We start from the raw sequence: 20,743 nt of genomic DNA on the forward strand, positions 1-20,743 counted from the left end.
TGTGAAGATCATTGCTTCATAAAGACTCCAGTCTGCACCAGCGGTGCCAAACACATCACATCACTAAACATACAACATAGTTTTATTTAGAATTACACAGAATTACATCACATAAAATAAACACCGGATTAATTCAAATTCTAGCTAATATCCTCAGAAAGAGTTCCATGAAGCCTGATGGATGATGTGTTGTCCCATCTAGATAAATCCCCACTGCTGTGGTTATTTAAAGCTCAGGACAGATTATATACAACTGTTGGCGTGATTCTTTTTTTTTTTTTTTTAGATCCTTTCAACAAAACTCTTCAGTTGGCATGGATTTCTTGTTTATGCCATTCATGATATGATGGATAGTCTTGTTGGAGCTGTTCTTGGATAACTCCTGACCTTGTTGTGAGCTGTGCCAGACACTATAACAGTTTTCAAACATGTTTAATTTTTCCTTACCACCCCATAAACAAGATGCTAGTCTGCAATGGAAGGTGGTGGGCGGACGTAGGGCGGGTCGGCCATTGACTGGCTGTCGATGGGTCAGGGATCAAGCCCCTCCAAAGTGTCCTTTAGCAAGACTTTGACCTGTAATCCCAGTGTGTGTGTGTGTGTGTGTGTGTGTGTGTGTGTTGGGAAAAAATGAAAGTCACTTTGGACAAATGCCAAATAAATGTAACATTAAAGGGTAAACAGGAAACTTGGTGAAGGGGAGGATTAAGGCAGCAGCCATGCACACAGTTACTCCCTGTGTGTTTCTGTTGATTATCGCAATCACTGTAATAATTGTGAAATCATTACACCAGATGTGTAGGTTTTGCACTCCCATATCAGCATCACAACAGTCAGGACTAACACTAGCTGTAACTGAGTCACTATGTCAATATGAAAGGTTCAAGGACGGCTGCAGCTCATGAACTTTTTTCATGTGAATGATAGTGATGTGCAGGACTGCTCTCCACATCGTCCATGTTCACCGATGATGCAGAACTTCTTGTAAACAGTCTTCTCCAGTTTCTCCCGACATGATGTAAACTTTAATGAGTTGTACATTAACATACGTGGTGGTTGTCTGTCTGTGTCTCCAGTCACCCATGGCTGCATCGTGTCAACAATCAAACTCTTCCTACCTGATGGGATGGAGGCACGCCGACGAAGCGAGTAAGCATTCTCATTGGTTAACACTGATCCATGACGCTTTCATATTAAGCACTCACAAATTGTCTGGGTATCACATATTGTAACTAAACTTTCTCCATGGTTAGACGGCCACAATGAAAGATGGCAATTTGTTACTGCAACATTATCATCAGACAGAATTAATCAATTACTGATGGCTGACGGATGATTCTCTGATTGTTGTAAATGATGCTGCTACTGCCTGTCTGGCTGCTTTTACACACACACACACACATACACACACACACACACACACACACACACAAACACACACACCAAATTTCTGCTTGCATAGTGATGTGATTAGTGTCAGTCTAGTTGTTGATGAGGACAGCCAATCTGCTAAGAAGCTGTGAGAGAAATGGTGCGTGTTTGTGTGTAAGTGTGTGTCGGTGTTTCTTTTTGACAACCTTTGAAAAAAATATGTTTTTGGTCAAGTGGTCATTTGACGATTACACAGATTCATGCTGAGGGTTGGAGAATGAATGACATTTTGTTGATTATATATTAATAATAGCACCACAAACATTTTGTGTGTGTGTGTGTGTACAGTTAAATGGGTTTTAGCAGACCAGCAGCTAACCCAGTATGGAGCTTCCTACTGTACTTGGAGTCCCGTGTGTGTGTGTGATTGGCTACTGTAGATACCATGTGGAATCTGCGTGTGTGTGTGTGTGTGATGCCGGGGCACAGTGCCACGGTGGGCAGTGCCATCTGCTGCCCTGCTGTCCAGCTTTCTGTCTGGAAATCACCGATAAGCATTGTGACCTGCTGACTGGAATAAAGTCTACTGGTTCTGCTGTCTGTGTTGGCATATGAAGAGTTGATTCCTCAAAACTCAATGGCCACTTACATGTTTAAGAAAAACGCATTAGCTCACCTCAAGCTCATCATGTGAGTAAATTCTGTCTCTGGTTGAATCTAAGCTTTGGGGCAAAATTTCTGTGTAGTTCTAAAAACTTTCAACTTAAGTGAGCATATATCCCCTTTTTAGAAATTTACACAATCTTGTGTAAAAAACTTGCAAAAATGAATGTTTTCAGTAATCAGCACTAATTTACAACTGTGACTGCAGGTGCTCAGAAATTATTTTATGTCTTGGTAATAAATCAAGAGAGGTACTAATAAAGCACTGCTTTTAATTTTTAAAAGACATCTGTTCCTGCATCATTTATCACAGGCGCAGTCAACACCACCGGTAAAAAAACAACATATTTCAAATAAATGATCAGCCAGAAATAACCTTGGAAATTTGTTATGCTTACAAATGTTTACATCAAGTAGAAAAACCAAATGAGCTGACAACAGACTTGCTGTCATTTGCAACAACTTGTTGATAAACAATTTGACAGATGAGTTTTGCAAAATGTTTGTTGTTGATGAGAGGAATGGCCGACTAATCAGCAGCCACGGCGAGCTGTCATGAAGAGGGGTTGCCTCATACTTCAGCTCATAGCAACTAAAACCTCCAACACGTCATCATCATCACCTTAAACACGCTGGTGTCACGTTACTCAAACTGTGTGGAAATTCAAAGACCAGCCACTGAAAACACCTGACAGATGCCCAAATGTTCTTATTTATAGCTAATATTCATTAATATATGGATTCTAATATAGTAATTGATCACTAATTAATCATAAACATTCCTACTTGGGACAGCGTGGAGGAAATTACACTTTTGTTGCAACTGATGATTGTTTTCATTATCGGTTAATCTGATTATTCTTTTCAATTAATCAATTAATTGCTTGTCTATAAAATGTCAGAAAATTGTGAAAAATGTCTGTTAGAACCTGTTTGACCTCCGCAAATGTTCACTGTCATGTACGACACAGAAAAACTTAAAATCCTCACATTTGAGAAGCTGCAACCAGCATAGATTTTGGCATTTCTGCTTTTAAAAAAAATCAAAATAGTTGCAGATTAATTTTCTGTGAATCTCGACTAATCGTTGCAGCTCTAATTTCCACCTTCATAGGCTTATACACCAGTGATGCCTTCCACCAATTACTCTCTCTAACAGGTCAAATTTTAGAAAGGGACTTGTTCCTCGATCCAGGACAGCTCCACTCATTATTGTATTTAAGTGTATGCGGCTCTGTGTCTCATTAAGTACAGCCGGGGAGAGAGTAATGTGAAGCTAAACCAGAATTATTAATAGCTGAAGAATGTTTCTGCTCCCCGGTGTTAGCATTAGCCATTTGGAAGTCTGCCAAATACAGTTTGATTCAGTGGTCCTCTTTGTGTGAACAAAACACCTGCTTTTATACATCCGACGAAATCTGTGTCCTTTTAAAACTTCAATCAGTCGTTACTTTTGGTTACAACTGCAGGTGCCAACGTGAAAATCTTTGAACTTTTCTGAAAAGTTAAACTTTTTTTCAACTTTAGGAAACACTCTGCTCTGCAGAACAAGCAGCCAGTTGCAGTATCTTTTAAATAGCTGCAGTCTGAGCTCCTTGCAGATATTTCCTTTAGATTTATGTAAAATAGGCGGCACCGGATTAAAAAAAAAAAAAAAATAGAAAGAAAATCTCCATCCAAACCCATACTTCTCCATCTAATGCAAAACACCTGCTGTGACATCACTGATTTGGGGTGTGGCCAGAAAGTTTTGAAAACCACGTTTTTTTTCTTCCTGTGTTACTCAGTGTGAAGTCATTCTTTAACATTATAACTCACGTAGGGACACGGAGACGAGAACATGGAGAACAAGACAAAAAACATGCAAATCAGAAGTTAGAGCAAGTTGTAAATTAAACTTTGCTATATTGATTATGTCTCACAAGTTGCAGATTCTGCTCAGAAAACATGCAACTTCCTGTTATGTGTTGTGAAAATGGTCCTAACAGGTGTAAATATGACTCATCTGACATAATGAAGTCAGACAGTCAGTAGATGTAAAACCTCCAAATTGTTAAAGGTTGAACCACCATTGTTTATCTCCAGTCGCCGTATTGGTGGTGAGTATGGTTCTTTGTTTCTCTTATCAGTCTGTTATCACCTGCCATATTTCTTTAAAACACACACCCTGTCACACACACTCACGGTTCGGTGGTTAACGTGGACGTTTCGTTTTCAGAACCATTGCTCTGAAATTATAGATCCGACCGCTCATTCAGTGCCAGGTCAGTTCACTAATGCACCTGTAGTCTCTCACAGACCATAAACATAGTGAAGAACCATGGCTGCAGTAGAGAGGAGAGTTTGTTTCCTCACTGTGAGTGCCAGGAGGGGTGGAGCTACAGAATCTTGCACAAGTTCAAGGAAGAAAAATCAGCTGTTTTGTTCAGAGGAGGGGAGGAGCACAGAGTAGAAAGAAAGAAAGAAAGTTTGTGTTATTGGGATGACTTAACTCACGTTGTGGAAAAGTAGAGAGGAATCAGCTGCTCGCTCTGACACTGGAAGAGAAAATGAAGTAAGAGGGAAGGATCTGTTTTCTCACGGGAGCACCAGAGTTAGGCTGAGAGAGAGAGAGACAGAGAGAGAAAGAGAGAGAGAGAGAGAGAGAGAGAGGCTGAACTGTGAACTTTGTCCTTTTGGCAGATCACAAGCTGACACATACATACACACAGGAAGAAGACTTGACAGGTAACGTCTCTGCTGTCCAGAACCTGAACCGGTGTTTTTACACTCAGATGGTCCTCATCAGACCGGCACATGCTGCTGATTCGTTATTGAGCTTTACAGCTAATGACTACTATGACCTTAGATTAGTGTTACAACACTATTTGAAGATTTAACAGTTTATTGTATCTCTATAAAGGGCACCGAGTGATCTACATCCAGTCATAAAATAAAGATGGAAGTCTAAAGCGGTTGACGGTTGGTAGACAACAACCGGCGCAGCGGATTTCTTGTTGTACGATCAGATGACTGTCGGGTTTGTCCTTTTAATAACCGTATATGAGAAACAACAGAAGAGTATTGATTTTCAAACAGGCCAGTCTGAGTGAGCAAGGAACCTTCTGTAAAAATCTGGAGGTTACTAAGGTCGTTCTCATTGACCACTTGCATATTTTGGGTTGGATTTGGGCTCGAACATGTAGGGATGGATTTCAGAAGTTTCCATGTTGATTAAAGAAGAAGAAAAATACTACTACTACTACTACTACTACTACTACTACTACTACTACTACTACTAACACTACCACCATTGTTTGTGTATGTAGCCTCCAGAAACGTTGTAGGTCTGCTGAGGGTTGCAGCTACTGGAAGCTAACCAACATGAACAGAATGGGCTCATCATGAGGGGGGATCTTAAAGAGACAGGAACTAAAACATCCTGTTTCAGACCGAGGCTGAACTGAGGGGCTGCACTCTAATGCAGACACGCACTGTAGGCAGGACAGCAGCGGCCTATTAAAATATATCTACATCGGCCCCAACGGTGAGCCTCAGTTGACTCGTGACATCTCTAGCTGCTTGTTTGAAATTGATTGCTTATCTCTTGATTGACTGATTGGTTGAGCAATGGTTTCAGCACTGATATTGGTACCAAAATAAGTTATGTCTTTCTTGAGAAATGGAGACAGTTTTCTCCAAAGCGTTTCTTCATTTAACAAAATAAATGTTAAATGTGTAAGCACAAGCAGTCGCACAAGAACTTTGAGGGTTTGAATGTAATTTTGTTTTTGATTTTTACCGACGTACCATATTTCGGTCGATGCCAAAAAGATTTATTTGATGCCCAGCTGTATGCAGGACAGGTCGAAATGTACTTCAGGACGGGTCTATGTTGTGGTGTGATTGTAAAACCTATTGAGTGGTAGAAATATCTGAGCGGTGCACAGATGGAAACTACTGCCAGTGTTTTCCATCATCAGTGTCTGCTGGACCGCATGCAAAACACACACAGCTGAATCTGATGTGGATGACTGATTCCTGTGGACTGGCTGTACTTTGAGTGTGTGTGTGTGTGTGTGGGCAGACTTGATGTTCTTGTGAGCCATAGTTGAAGAGCTGTGAATTTAGGTCATGTAATGCTGTGGATTTTTCCCATCTTTTTTAAAAAATGTGTTGTTGTGGAGCAGTGCGGGTCTGATCTCTGCAGTGAGTGTTTGATGATGATTGAAAACAAGTGATTCTCTTGATGTGGACGGAGCCCGCTGTAAAACACCTGCTGTGGAACTTCACTTTTTGATGTTTGAGCCTCCTTTACCACTTCACCTGTGCTCGGCTCCATCATGCTCTTCTTTTTGATCATCAACCAAAACTACTTTTACTCCCAACAGCTGAAAGTTAATAGTTGCTCATGTTTTCTGATCCACACTTCTTCACCAGGCTTTATCAGAGATGTAATAAAATCTAATTTGTCTTTTAAACCAACCTCCGAACAACAATAACTGAAAAAATGTCTAAATCTATTTTGTTATAAACTTTATTTAGGGAACTTTTGACAATATTGGCTAACTTAGCAGATGAACCAGTATGTGGAAATTGTTGCACAACCTGAGATCACTATCCTCTCTGTTGGTGTTTTGAACGGCTGAAAATGAAGAGATCGGTTCCGCTGTTGCCTTTTTAGTCCCTCTAGTTGCTACAGATGGCAATGTTGTCCAGTCCACCGCTTTGGTCCAGACTGAAACATCTTAAATTTGGTGCAAACATTCATGGTCTCCAGAGGATTAATCCTAATAACTTTGGTGATCTCCTGACTTTTTGTAGCACCATCATCAGGACAAAATTTTAATTTGTCCAATAATTTGGTTTATGACTAAATACCTACAAAACTGACATTCTTTTCAGCCTCAGCTATAGTTCATGTTTTGTGAAAATTAGCAAATGTTTGCATGCTAACATGCTAAACTAAGATCTGTTAGCTCAAAGCACAGCTGGGCCTGAGAAGCCATTAGTATAGCTGTAGGCTCTTAATCTTGTTTAATGTTGTGTATCTGATACATCCCTGTTTGTAAAATACAGAGCAGACTCAACAAGCCTCACAAGTTCAGTTTATGTTAAAAGCTCCAGTTAAGTTCCTACAGTGGAAAAGAGCTATTTGATTCACTAACAAACAAAAATCCAATCCCATTTAAACCTGGCAATTATCAACATTAAATTGCAGCTGCATCAAATGGTAGCAAATTAGCTTTGAGTGTACTGTATCGTTATAAACGTATCTATCATTTTTGTATCAGAGCTATAATAATAAACATAATAAAAATCCACTTGAGTCTGGATTCATATTGAACCATCTGCTAGGAATACATCCACACCCCAGCTCACTGGCATCGTCAGCACTTCCTGAGGTGTCTTCACCATAAAGGGCTACCGCCGCCTCCACATCAAAACGATTATTAATATTCTAAAGCACGTGAAATGTCTCTACAGCAGTTTTACACATATGAACATTAGCTAACCACAGCTAATGAATGGAGGGCCTCCAGCTGTGATGATGCTGTTTGAGCAACAGAAACGCTGCTGGCAAGTAGAGATAAATAAGACAGTATTATGCACAGTGGTGATGAAAATTTAAGTGTGACGGACTGCTGCGGCTGAATGACTGTTGCAGAAACATAAAGTGTTGGAACCGCACAGTAAAAATTGAGTCGTTAAAGACAAATGAGTCTTCTTCAGAAAGAAGTTGGAGCAAAAATGCTGCAAACTAAGTGCTGAATTGCTGGAATTTATTTAATTATCTCTAGAAAACCCCCCTCATAACATTCAAAATTAGAGGTTCATGTCTTACACCATCTGTAGTTGTGTTATTCAAAATTATTCAAAGTTACAGACACTTTTCCTTTGCTTCTGTCCAGCTTTTAATAACTCCTTTTGCTATTATGATTTTTGTAACATTTATTCATTTACCGTGTTAAATGTAGCTTGAAATTATCTTCCACCACAGCTCACAGAGACTTATTAAAAAGACAAGATAAAAGATACACGGTCTTATACTGCGTGAGACACAAGAGAAGATTGTAAGATGAAATATTTAGGAAGATTTTTTTTCTTGGAGGAGACTTGCTTGTTTGTTCCCGGGGCGTCAGGTGATCGACAGGCGGCGGAGCTTTGATATGAAAACATTCAACTCAGCATAATGAAAACACGATAAAACAGAAAGTCTCTGGTGTTTACAGTGATGGATGATGTGCCTCCGGAAGTTGTTTGTCACACTTAACGAGGACAACACTGCAGCAGCAGAAATCCCGATCTTTCAGAAGTCCTTTAAATTATTAGCTTATCTTTTCAAGTGCCTTCAGTCTGGTTTACTTAAGCTTTGGCCTTGAGTGCAAAACAGCAATTACCAATTAAAGGACTCTTCCCTCCCCAAACCTTTTATTCTCCGTCTACATTGCTGCCTTTTTTAATTATTAAGAACTGCCAAGGTTTATTTCTAGCAAATATTTTTTATTCTTTTGTCTTATTTGTCTCGGTCTCTCTGTTGTGCTCTCCTCAAGCAGAAACATTATGTGACATTATAACCAGGATTGGGTTGCACCAGCTATTTGTAAATCCATCACTGCGTTAAGTCGTCTCTAAGTATTTAGTAACTAGCAGCTTTACTAAATCTGGTTGCATCATTAAAGCTAAAGGAATGTCTTAACAAGTAAAGACCTTAGTAATGTGTAAATCAGTAACATAACTTCCAAAAATAGTTAAAAAAAAAAAAAATAAAAAAATGAAGTCTTAAGGAGCCAAGACAAGCAGTAAATTTTAAACTTTGTTTCATTTATACCTACATACATGGAGAATTATGGTTGTTATATGCTTATAATGTTTTGTAATTTTATGTATAGTGTGTTATTTTGTGAAATGTAGTTTAATAGTACTTCTGTGACTTTTGTTAATCAAGATTATTGTTGAATCGTCACTCGTCATTGTCTGAGAGTGTAGTCTGCACACTGTTACTCTTATACTATAACAGTTGACATCATTATTAACAAGCAGCGTAACAAGTATATTGTTGGAAACCTGGTACACTCTTATCTCCTGTAGAGTAAAACATAGTACATTTGTATCATAGATTTACTAAAAGCGGGTTGTGTTATGTCCTCCGTTGTCTCAGGAACCGTTGCTGTCTCCACCTTTCCTGTTGGTTTGTAGTTACACATTAACAGACTCTGGTTATATTTTATCCAGAGTCAAGTTTACCTTCATTACTGAACTACTGGCTTTTTCCACATACATTTTGAATGGTCTTCACCCCCCCACTAAAACAAATCTGTATGACCTTGTGCTGCTGTAAGATCCGGTACTTTAGATAAATATCATCTCCACATGGCAGAGGTCTAGTTTCTGCAGGGCAGAAACTGAAGGTGGCCACAAGGTTGGACACATAGTTTGAGCTAATCTAAGGGAGAAAAACCAGAACAACCTCTATTGTCATATACTGTAACACACCTGGCCTGTGGTTCAACAGCACAAGAGGTATCAATTTATGGCAGATTTCCCTGAATTTGGTTCAGATCTGTAACCTTAAAGCGATATAATGATTTTATGACTCTTGTATTCTGCTGTGTCATATGTATTTATTAATCTTTACACCCTGAGTCGACAATCTACTGAAATTTAGTAGCCATAGGTTAAAGGTGGCCACCTTTTTGACCACATATTAGGAATCTAAATGGTTACTTTCTCACTTTAAAAATATTACAACTTAATAAAGCGACATATTAACAGTCCTACAACGAAACCTCTTCATCCTCTTATGTTGGAGTGACGACGTTACAGTGACTCACTATCGCCCCTGTGGTATAAAGTGGTATTACGAGACAGGACGGGCAGGAGCTAGCTGGTTAGCATGCTAACTTCAGTAGATATCTCTGCAGCACAATACATAGACGTCTTTCACATAACGTCAAAACTATTATTTCTTCACATTCTGTTGACAATTTTTGTTATGTTTTTAATGTTTTAAACAAAAATTCTGCACCTTTAATCTACCAATAACTTCATTTTGTATTATGTAAAATGTTTTGTATGTAAAGCTGAACATTGTGACTGAAACTGAGACTGAAACTAGTTGCCAACCACACTACCAGGTCTGCACATGATAAGCAGCAGAATGACTTTGTGTGAGCTGTTGTTAAACTCAGTGAAGCTTAGTCTTAAAATAGTTGTAAAATCACACTACTACAAAATATCAAGAGGAACATGACGGCTACTTGAGAACTGACACTCCCTCAGTGTGTGTTGGTGTTTTTGAGGCTCTAGTTTAAGCTGATATCGATCCTGGAATGTAAATAGTCTTTTGATCAATTGGCTAAAAGAAAAAAAATCAGATGAAGTTAATATTTGATCATGTAAAATAATCATTAGTTACAGCTCTAAATTAACCTTCACAGGTATTTTAAAAAGTCCTCAAAGCACTGTGGAGCCGAGGAAGTGGAGGTTTGATTTTTCACATCAACTGTTGTACAGACTGTTTTGATGTGCCGCTGAGATGAGGCTTGTGTTTAAAGAGGAGGTGAAAAAGGATGTCAAAAGACCTTTTTTTTGTCTCAAGAACAATTTTTTTTTTTTCTCTTCTGTCGCCGTGGTTACTCCATGTGTCTTCCCTCCCTGCTGTTTCCATGGTGACAAACAGTTTTCTCTTCTCTTCTTCTTCTTTCAGTGTCATCCAGGCTCCGTTACCACTACCTGTAGACAAGGTAAGAAGAAAAATGTGTTGTTTTTTTGATGCTTTAATGTCCTGTCCCACACGTGCAAGTTGTTTGTCTCAGTCTCAGATTTACATGTATGCATGCAACTCATTGATGGAGCTGAGTGTTTGTGTGTGTGTGTGTGTCTCTTTGTGTGAGTGTAATTACTACTTATGTGTGTAATATCTAACACACATACACAGACAGAGTGGAGTAGTCAGCTGATAGAGGAATGCAGGGATCACTGCTAGTTTCTCCTGCTGCACTACAGACGTCTTTCATGTGGATCAGGGCAAAGTTTTTTTCCCCCCACTGTTCACTCTGAGTGCTCTGTGCCTTTGAGTGTCTTCAAAACTATTTAAATGTTTGTTCACCAAAGTTAAAAACAGTGTAAGATTTCGGTCATTCGTCTCGTTCTCTATCCAGAGCTGAAACTGAATGATGATACTGCAGGAACAGGAGATCTGATGCTCTCTGTAGGTTGAAATCCGGCTGCTTTGAGGTTGGCAGAACCTATGGACACATATCATTTTAACTACACCACATACCTTAATATATCATACTGTATACCATATGATAGACCACATCAAACCATGCCTTTCTTATGCCTCCGCGCTGGCGACAGCTGTGTCTGGAAGCATTATGTTTTCGGGTTGTCCGTCCATCCGTGAATGCAGTAACGCCTTGAGGGAATTTCTTCAAATTTAGCACAAACGTCCACTTGGACTCAAGAATTCATACATTAATTATGACAAGTTTCACACAAATGTCTGATAGGATAAAATGATGCATGATGACATTTAATATCCCAAAGGTCAAAGAACAGAATGGGAGATTGTGACCATGTTTCATGTTTGGTCGGATACTGAATTGTTAATCTTGGTTCCCACCGTGAAACTCTGGTGATTGTTTAGATCTTCGGTGCTGACGGGTTGAAGATGTGTGTGAAGCATCCACGTTTTAGAATTTGTAGCTTCTTTACATTTTGCTTTCCCAAGGTGTGTGTATGAGTTCACCCTCTTCACTTCCTCTCCCTGGATGAGAAGCAGGACGGGGGGGGGGGGCTCCTGGTTCTCTGGTAGTCCAACATAAGCTCATTGGTTTTGCTGATATTTAGCTTCAGGTGATCATTGTTGCACCATGTGATGAAGCTCTCTATCAGTCCTCCGTACTCCTCTTACAAATATTATTATATGATGGACAGACATGGATGTAAACTGAAAATTGAACAAACAACTGCGAGGCGGTATTTCTAGTTTTTTTTTTTGTTTTTTTTGAACAACCATAGGAGCTGCAATTTTGATAATGGCCTACATTAGTACAAATGCTGTCTTAACAAGGTTTAAAGCCCCAGCACAGCCACGGTTCACCCACACAGTTGTTTTCATTTGTTTGCTCTAATTGGACCTCTACTGTGCGAGTACAGACTTCATGACTGACATTTCCTCACTCTTCCGTTAGCTTTGATGCAGCTATTAGAGGTTTTCTACTACCAGTAGCGCTACGGAGCAATGTTTTCACAAGTGGCTCCCTGTTTTCTTTGTATCACGGATGAATGTATTTCATGATGGATGTGTCATTTAATATGGATGTAAAGTAAACAATGCAAGATTTAAGATATTCAAAAATCTGCTTTGCAAATATATAATGATATATTCAACAAGTTAGTTTAACCTCAAGGATACACCGACTCATGTAAGGTGTGACAGCTTGACACCTGTATCTTTCTCATTAGCACCTAAAGTGTGAAGAGCATAGCCACATCCACTTTCACCTCTATTAGATATTTTATGGCGATTGTTCAGCCCTTCTATTTAGCCCTTTGTATGCTACATACCAGAATCATACACCATATTATAGATCGTATACCACATCATACTTAGACCTGCCCCAGTCCTTCCTGTGGACTTGTTTCACTCATAACACACAGCTGACACTGATACATACAATACATGACTCACAGTACAATACTATACTATGGTATTTTAATTCTGCAATGCAAAACCCTACCATGCCATAACACATACCACGTTGTACCACACACTACTATCACGTTAGCTTCCTCTAATGCCTCGTCCTGTTCCGTGTCTCGCTCCAACAACAGGCCTCGTGTAACCTGTCTGAGGAATGTAGGCTGGAGCTGATGGGGTGTGTGTGTGTGTGGTCCAAGTATTCCTCATGTTGTGGGGACTTAAATCTGTTTACACAGTTATGTTTTGGGGACTTGCCTTCCGTATGGGGACAAAAAGCAAGTCCTCTTAACGTAAATCATTAATTTTAGGATAAATACTTAAAGGTTTAAAGTTTAGGTAAGTTTATGGTTAGGCATGTGGTGGTTAAGGTTAGGATAAGTCTCCAGGAAATGAACGTAAGTCAATGTAATGTCCTCGGAAGTGATGGAAACATGACTCTGTGTGTGTGTGTGTGTGTGGCAGGGAGGAGCTGTGATTAGATTTGAACCACTTCTCTAACATAATTAAGTGTCCTACAGCAAGATCCCTACGCCTCCCAGGTCTCCACAGACACGCACACTCCCAGGCTGTCACATTGACTTATGCTGGAAATGTACTAGATGCACAGAAAGAATGTGTGGTGTTTTTGGACAAGATTAGATGTCGTTTAGTTTCACCACATTGTTCAGGTGAATATCATCGTCTGTGTCTTAAGCACAGAGCTGGAGTCAGGACATGCTTAGCTTAGCATAAAGACTAGAAGAAAAGGGGAAATGTTTCAAAAATAAACCTGCTTCTTGGAATCAAAAGCTTACTAATAAACACATTTTGCAACTCTTTTTGTTTAATCTATACACAACTTAAAATGTAAATAAAAGTTTTAGTGGTTTTAGTGGAGTTTAGTGCTTGAACTACTGTTGTAAGATTGACATGTGCTCGGGACAGATGACTGTTGTGAAGTCCTTTACAACTGGCTCACTGGTCCACCAGTTTGACCATTGATAATAATGTATATGCCTCTAAATTTAGTGTAGGATGAGGGTTGATCCCAGTTATTACTGAGTTTTCTGATAACACATACTTGTACACTGTGCACATGTGTTTTAAATGTGTGTATGTATTTCTTCCCTGCCCTTTGTTTCTGTAATATGAAGACTGTATGAGTCACTGACCTCTGTGTGTGTGTGTTGTGTGTATATGTATGTACAGCTTGAGCTTTTTACCTTTGTGTAATTTTCATCTGTTTCAATTTAAACTCAAGGCTGATTGAACTCTATACAACTGTCAATATGTTACCTTGGTGTGTTTGTGTGTGTGTTTTCTAGGTTGCAGCCAACACTCCCAGTATGTATTCTCAGGAACTGTTCCAGCTCTCCCAGTATCTACAGGTAACACACTGACACCTATTGGTCATTCTGCAGAGCTACACTACAAAATAATGAGGCAGTAAATTTTTTTTTTTTTTTTAATTTGTGTGAAGTTTTTCATCACATAAATCAAATAACCTTCACCACTGTGAACATGATTAGTGTCAACACAGAAACTGACCTGATTAAATCGCACAAAGCATACAGCATCCAATATATTACAAAATATACACATAAAAATATAAAAAACATCAACAATCAGAATCATTACAGGAGATGAGAACACATGAAATGACTTGTAAAGAAAAAAAAGCACAGAAAACATTTAAAACTGAGAAGTAGGTATAAATTATTAAAAGAAGAAGAAGATTTAAAAGAAGTGCCAGTTAATCTTTCCCCTGCTCCTGGGTTATTAAGTTAATAGAATTAATAGAAAATAGTTTAGTTTAGGTTTACAAAACTTGCCTTCCCCTTACAGAAGAACATTTGTAGAATAAAACTAAAAGTCTTGTTCTCTTTACTGTAAATGATCCTGTTGCTTTTGTTCCTCCCGATTTAATGTTCTTATTTGAGTCATTGATTACCTGCCTCATTCCTCCCTCGCTCTCTCTCTCTCTCTCGTTGGTCTGTCTTTCTTGCTTCCTCTCTCTTCCAGGAGGCCTTACACAGAGAGCAGATGTTGGAGCAGAAGCTAGCCACTCTGCAGCGTCTGTTAGCCACCACTCAGGAGGCCTCAGAGAGCAGCTGGCAGGTAGGAAACACCTTTATCATACTTCAGCCCTGCACTGTAACACAATAAAAATGTCATCATACATCCTCTGAGGTGTTACTCAGGCGGTTTTGCTCCTTTTTCAGTTCAACAGTTTGTCTCTTCAGTGATGTAATTTTTAAAATCAAAATAAAAGTGGTTATTTTGGGAATGGGAATTTTGTTTTTAGTGTATCTGTAAAGCAAACAAATGGTTGTAATAAGCAATAATAACTAATCCATCAGTTAATGTTCTTTTGATCATGCACATATGAATCGAGCCGATATGTCCAACACTGCTGTAAACTGAGTTTATTTCTCCATCAGGCTCTGATTGATGAAGACCGTTTACTCTCCAGACTGGAGGTGATGGGCAGCCAGCTACAGGCTTATTCTAAGGTAACACACTGTCAGAATATGTCATGACAGAAAAGACACATTCTCCTGCAATAAATGGACTGAAATTAGATCAAACATTTCATCCACTTCTCCTCCTCCTTCTCCTCAGTCTCAGACGGAGGAGGGGATCCGTAAGGAGCTCCTGGCTCTCCAGGAGGACAAACACAACTATGAGACGACGGCGAAGGAGTCTCTGAGGAGAGTCCTGCAGGAGAAGATCGAGGTGGTCAGAAAGCTGTCAGAAGTGGAGGTAAGACACACACACACACACGTGCATCACACACTCTGTAATGATTATTTGTAATTTTGAGGCATGTCGCTGTTGTGTTGGCGAAACCAAACAGTTGTTCTTCCTGCTGTTCTGCAGCGCTCGCTCAGTAACACAGAGGATGAGTGCACCCATCTGAAGGAGATGTCTGAGAGGGGCCAGGATGAGCTGAGGGAGCTCGCCAACAAGTACAACGCTGCCGTCAACGAGATCAAAGAGCTCACTGACAAAATTAAGGTACGAGTGTGTTATTACTTTAAATGACATAGATTTAACTTCCTGCAATAATACTCTATTCAATACTGAATATATGTAGTTTTGCAGATAGTTTTGAAACAAAATAATGATAATAATAATATAATAATCTTTCTGCTCTGTCCCACTTTCCTTTCTTTGTCCTCTTCTCTCACCCTTCTCACCCCCTTATCCGCTCCTTTCCAACCTCTCTCCCTTCCCCTCTCTCCTCCTCTCCTGTTCCAGGCGGCGGAGGGCCGGCAGGAGGAGCTGACCCAGCGGGGAGCAACGGAGAAGAGAGAGTTGGAGCTGCGGATCGAGGAGATGGAGGAGAAGGAGCAGGTTCTCCAGGCTCGCATCGAAGCTCTGCAGGCCGACAATGACTTCACCAATGAGAGGCTTGCCGCCCTGCAGGGTACACACACAAACACACACAGAAACACACACACAGAGTCCTGCCCTCACTTTTAACAAGCTAACACACTGCACCTTGCAAGCCAATCACTTTAACTTCCTGGTTAACACAAGTTGCCATAGCAACCAGTAGCAGGTTTCGAACAGGTCTTTGACCAATGCGGAGTCTTGGCTGGGTCTTCTGTCAGTCAACGCTTCTCTCTGCTGTTGTTGTTGTTGTTTACAGTGCGGTTAGAGCAGCTACAAGAGAAAAGCATTAAAGAAAACAACAGTCTGGGTGAGTCCACACGTCTCTGGTCTGCTCTGGGACAAACGTCCCCCCCGCCGCTGTTTCTCCGTGGTGCTAACTTCACTCTCTCATCTTCCACTAATGATGCATGACAACTTCCTGCATGACGACCACATGACTCCCTGTTGCTCGCTGCCCTTTTTCTCTCTCTTTGTTCATCTGTCTTTCTGTCCATCAAGTCTGGCTCTTCTTCTGTTTTGGTCTTGTTTATGGTAGTTTGATGTCCGGCCCTCAGGTGACCTCTGATAGTTTGAGGGGACATGTGATGTTGATTCACTTTCAGTTGAGAGATTTTTCTGATTTCAGAATACACAATAATTGAATTGTCCACATCAGCACTCAGTATGTTAATTACGCACATTTCTGCCAAGATCATTTTTTGATTTATATTCAGAAACCTCAACACAGTCACACTGGCAACACTGGCAGTGTTACAACATGTCTGCTACTGTTAGCAAGATAAGTCATCAATCCACCTAAACAGAGGTACTCAAATGTTATGAATTTTGAGAAAACAAGAAACAAATCTTTCAGTTTAGAATTATAATTACAAACTTTATTTACTTACTTTACAAGAATTTGTTTTTGACTGGGTGTCAATGCAATAAAAATAGGTTAAATACATTAAAAATATACATAAATATGTATATTATATAAACATAGAGCCCGACCAATGCTGGATTTTTCAGGCCCATATCAATACTTGATATTTGAGTTCAAATATATTGTGTGATATTTAACATCAACATGTAGCTTAAACAAGATAAAATATCTAGATAAGACATGTTGGCCAATAATATAACAGTCCAGCAATCCGTCATTCAGCTAAAATGTGTATGGCGTTCAGATGTGCATAGTATGCAGAAGTGCAGGGAGTGTGAAGAGATCGAGCCGGCGCAAGCTGGGCTGATTTGTATAAACTGTACATAATGTGCATAAGTACAATTATTCAATAGGTGTTGACATTGAAATGTAATTAAATTAAAATCCTGGGTCATCCTGTGTAATCACACACACTGCATACAGGTGTCTTGTTGAGGGACATTTGGACAGGACACCTGGCTGTGCCATGAATGTATTGAGAGAACTGGACTCGTTTTTCCAAGATGACATCCCATTCATTCCAATGAAATACTCACCCAGTACATACGCCGACAACTTGCACGTTTTTGGCCTCGTAGTGCATGAGGTTTAAAATAATTCTCTGGCTGAAAATACCAAATACCTGGTGCGGTTTTTATTGACTTATGGCTCAAATTGGGGTAAACGGAGTAATTTCCCAGTTTTAGTGTTAAAGTCACTCAGAAAAAAAATATTTAAAGGTGCTATATGTAAGAATTTAAAACATTCAAAAATTAGCTAAAATTATCAACAGAATGTGAAGAAATTTTGGACGTTATGTCCAAGGCGTCTATGTATTGCAGAGATATCTACTGAAATAAGCATGCTAACCAGTTAGCCCTGGCCTGTCCTGTCTCGTAATACCACTTTGTACCTGCAAGGGCGATAGTGAGTCACTGTAGCGTCCACTCTGCCGTCAGTCTAACATGAGAGGATGAAGAAGTAGCGCTGCCCTGAGGGCATATTCTGACCTTTTGCCAATCATGTTGAAGGTACCGCCCCCAGTTAGTCAATGAATGGAACAGTAAACACAATGATGGCTAAAGCTCTTGGCAAGCAACCACCATTATCACCACCTCCACCACCCACCGCAGCAAGAAGCCACGTTCAGTGGCAAAGAAAACAAGTGATATAAATAGAAGTAAAACAAGAGTTAACATGGGTGTTGCTTTCCACTGCTGGAGACAGCTCTTTGTGCGATATGCTGCCCCCAATGGGTCTGGAGTATGAGTTTGACAGGTGGCCAATTCTTACATAGAGCACCTTCTTAAAGCAGTTTGTTATATAATGATTGTGTATGGGTAAAGTCTTTCTAAGCTCAAGCATTTCCTGTAATTTTAGCTGTGGCCACTATGCCAAAATTTTTTTTAAAAGCCCCCAGAATCAATGCCAGGCTGTACGAGGCTTCAAACATGTGACTTTTGAATGGCAGGATTGTTTCTGCACACACTGCGTGTGGCTGTTTCACAGGAGACAGGTTGTCTCAGGAACATGGTGGCATTCTGTCGGGTCTGAAAGGGGCTTGTTGGGCTTTCTGGATAATCTGTGTTGTTTCCATGGTTGCCAAACTGTCCACCGCTTTGTTTTTCTTCTTCTGGGGGAAAAAGAGCTTTTGGTCACTGATTGACTTCTGGTGATCGAATGACAACACCGAACATGAATGCTCGAGGTGACTGTCTCACTGCGCACTTTGCCACAGTAGCCACTTTGTGAAGGAACCTGCCATCCTTTGGACTCTTACACTGTTCTGAACATGTGTTTGGCTCGTAAAGTTTAGACAAAATCGTATATATATCTGATCTGGTCACATGACAGATATCGACAATGTCTCCCACGGACCAGTAGAGGAGCCTGTCGAGGACAAACAGAACCTGCAGACACCTGAGAACCAGGAGGATGACGAGGATGAGGAGGATACAGATACCGATGATGGTGCAGTTGGTGAAGATGAAGCTACTGATGGTAGTTGGTTTAATTATGCTTAAGAGCTTTACAGAACAAAAGAAAACAATGCAATAGGACGCAGAACAGTAAAAGAAAAACAAAAATTACACAACATTAAACAAGCAGAATAAAATGTTATGATATAATAGAATAATATGAAAATCAAACCTTTAAAATAAGATGTAAAAAAAGACAAAGTATTGAGTTTTTTTTTTTAACCTAATCTGACTTTAGTTTATAGTTTTCTGTCTTTACTGAAATGTTGATCTTTTCTCCAGTATTCCAACTAATCTACTTATTGTCAAAGTAGTTATTCAGAAATAGAAAAAATTAGCTTTTGATCCAGACAAATATGTCTTTTATCTTAATCTTTATGTTGTAGTCTCATTTTAAGTGCACACTTTGAATACACTTTAATCTATCAGTGGTAGATCAATGTGCTTTAACCAACCATTTTGTTAGACATCCTGGATCATGGTTATACATGACTTAGTTGTGAATGATGTTACTTTCTCTACAAGGCTTATTTGTCTTAATTGGACCTAATATACGTGATTTCACTTTAATTATTGTCTTCTAGCTGTGTTGTGGAGGTGATCAAAAGGTTGATCTACAGGTCCTTCTCCTTTTCTGCAGACTGTAGATAATGTTGGAGCACTTCAGTTCACTTATGGCTTGTTAGGTCCAGTTTTTTCTTTTTAGGAGAGACTTTTGGATTTGTCTCTTTTTGACTGGTCAGGTTTTGTGTGGAACAGATTTCTTGAATGCTTCCAGTCTGACGAGAATATATATGTAAAACAGATCATCTCTCATGTTTTAGTTTTTGGAGTTGTGCTCTGATGCACAAACACTTCCTGATTTAGAAATAATGAATTTTTTTCATGAAATAGTTGTGTAATTCAGTTTAAACTGTTGGGCTGGTTAATTCCACATTTTCTTGGCAATATATTGAACTCAAACTTTATTGAGACATTTAAGAGGATTTGTTAAGACTTGACTTTACGACCCTTTGTGCCTCAGCTGTCTGTCTGCTGTCCGCCTGTCCACATCCTGTCTGTTGTGGGGTCCAGAACCACTGTGTTATAGCTTTATCTGTCTGAAAATACTCGCCTTGTATGGCTTTGATTTCTACTCTCTATGCGTTTGGTTATCAATCATCTATCTATCCATGTAGTTCTCTATCTCTCTGTAACTCGTGAGTTCTGTCATGCTTTCTACCTGCTTGTATCTGTCCGTCATCTCTTCTGCCATCACCGTCTGTCTTCGGGCTCTTTCTGTTTTCGTCCTCTCTTATACAGGGTTGGGTATTGAGAGCCAAATCTGAATTGGAATAAGATCTAAATTTATGAAGAAACATGCTCTCTGATTCTGCTTATTAATTCCAGAAAACCAAATTTGGACCATATGCTCTTCCATGTACATAACTGGCTACGCATGCATCAACGCATGTGTGTATTGTTACACTATGACAGACCAAAACGAGCTCTTGCAAGTAGTGAAACAGTAAAATATTACAATCAAATAATTTCATGCTGGGAGGATATCCATCTGCTGTAGTTTTGATGTCATAATGGCTCAAAATCAGAGCCAGAGAAAAAAAAAACAAGTGAACATTCAACTCATGCATGGAAAGACGGAGTATACATATAATTTTTATTTTATCTCTTACCACAAATAATCCCAAAAATGACAATTGGCAGCTTCAGTCTGCTTCAAATAAAATGTTGTTTGCCTTCAACATGTTTTCTTTCCATTCT

General features: G+C 39.6%; 1 protein-coding gene across 9 annotated transcripts in view; it reads left to right on the plus strand.

The window, feature by feature from the left end:
* Positions 1-20,743, plus strand: part of slmapa (sarcolemma associated protein a) — a 67,452-nt gene that overhangs the window by 23,984 nt on the left and 22,725 nt on the right. For 4 of the 9 annotated variants that reach the window (XM_042406229.1, XM_042406232.1, XM_042406230.1 and 1 more), the window contains 10 exons: positions 1,077-1,149; positions 10,724-10,760; positions 14,029-14,091; positions 14,726-14,821; positions 15,145-15,216; positions 15,326-15,466; positions 15,584-15,721; positions 15,965-16,133; positions 16,359-16,409; positions 18,858-19,004. In XM_042406229.1, coding sequence (XP_042262163.1) covers positions 1,077-1,149; positions 10,724-10,760; positions 14,029-14,091; positions 14,726-14,821; positions 15,145-15,216; positions 15,326-15,466; positions 15,584-15,721; positions 15,965-16,133; positions 16,359-16,409; positions 18,858-19,004 — 987 coding nt within the window. The remainder of the gene's footprint in view (positions 1-1,076; positions 1,150-10,723; positions 10,761-14,028; positions 14,092-14,725; positions 14,822-15,144; positions 15,217-15,325; positions 15,467-15,583; positions 15,722-15,964; positions 16,134-16,358; positions 16,410-18,857; positions 19,005-20,743) is intronic. The other 5 variants (XM_042406233.1, XM_042406234.1, XM_042406237.1 and 2 more) reach the window with 2 other exon arrangements.

Source organism: Thunnus maccoyii, chromosome 3 (assembly GCF_910596095.1).
Source record: "Thunnus maccoyii chromosome 3, fThuMac1.1, whole genome shotgun sequence".
NCBI lineage: Eukaryota > Metazoa > Chordata > Actinopteri > Scombriformes > Scombridae > Thunnus > Thunnus maccoyii.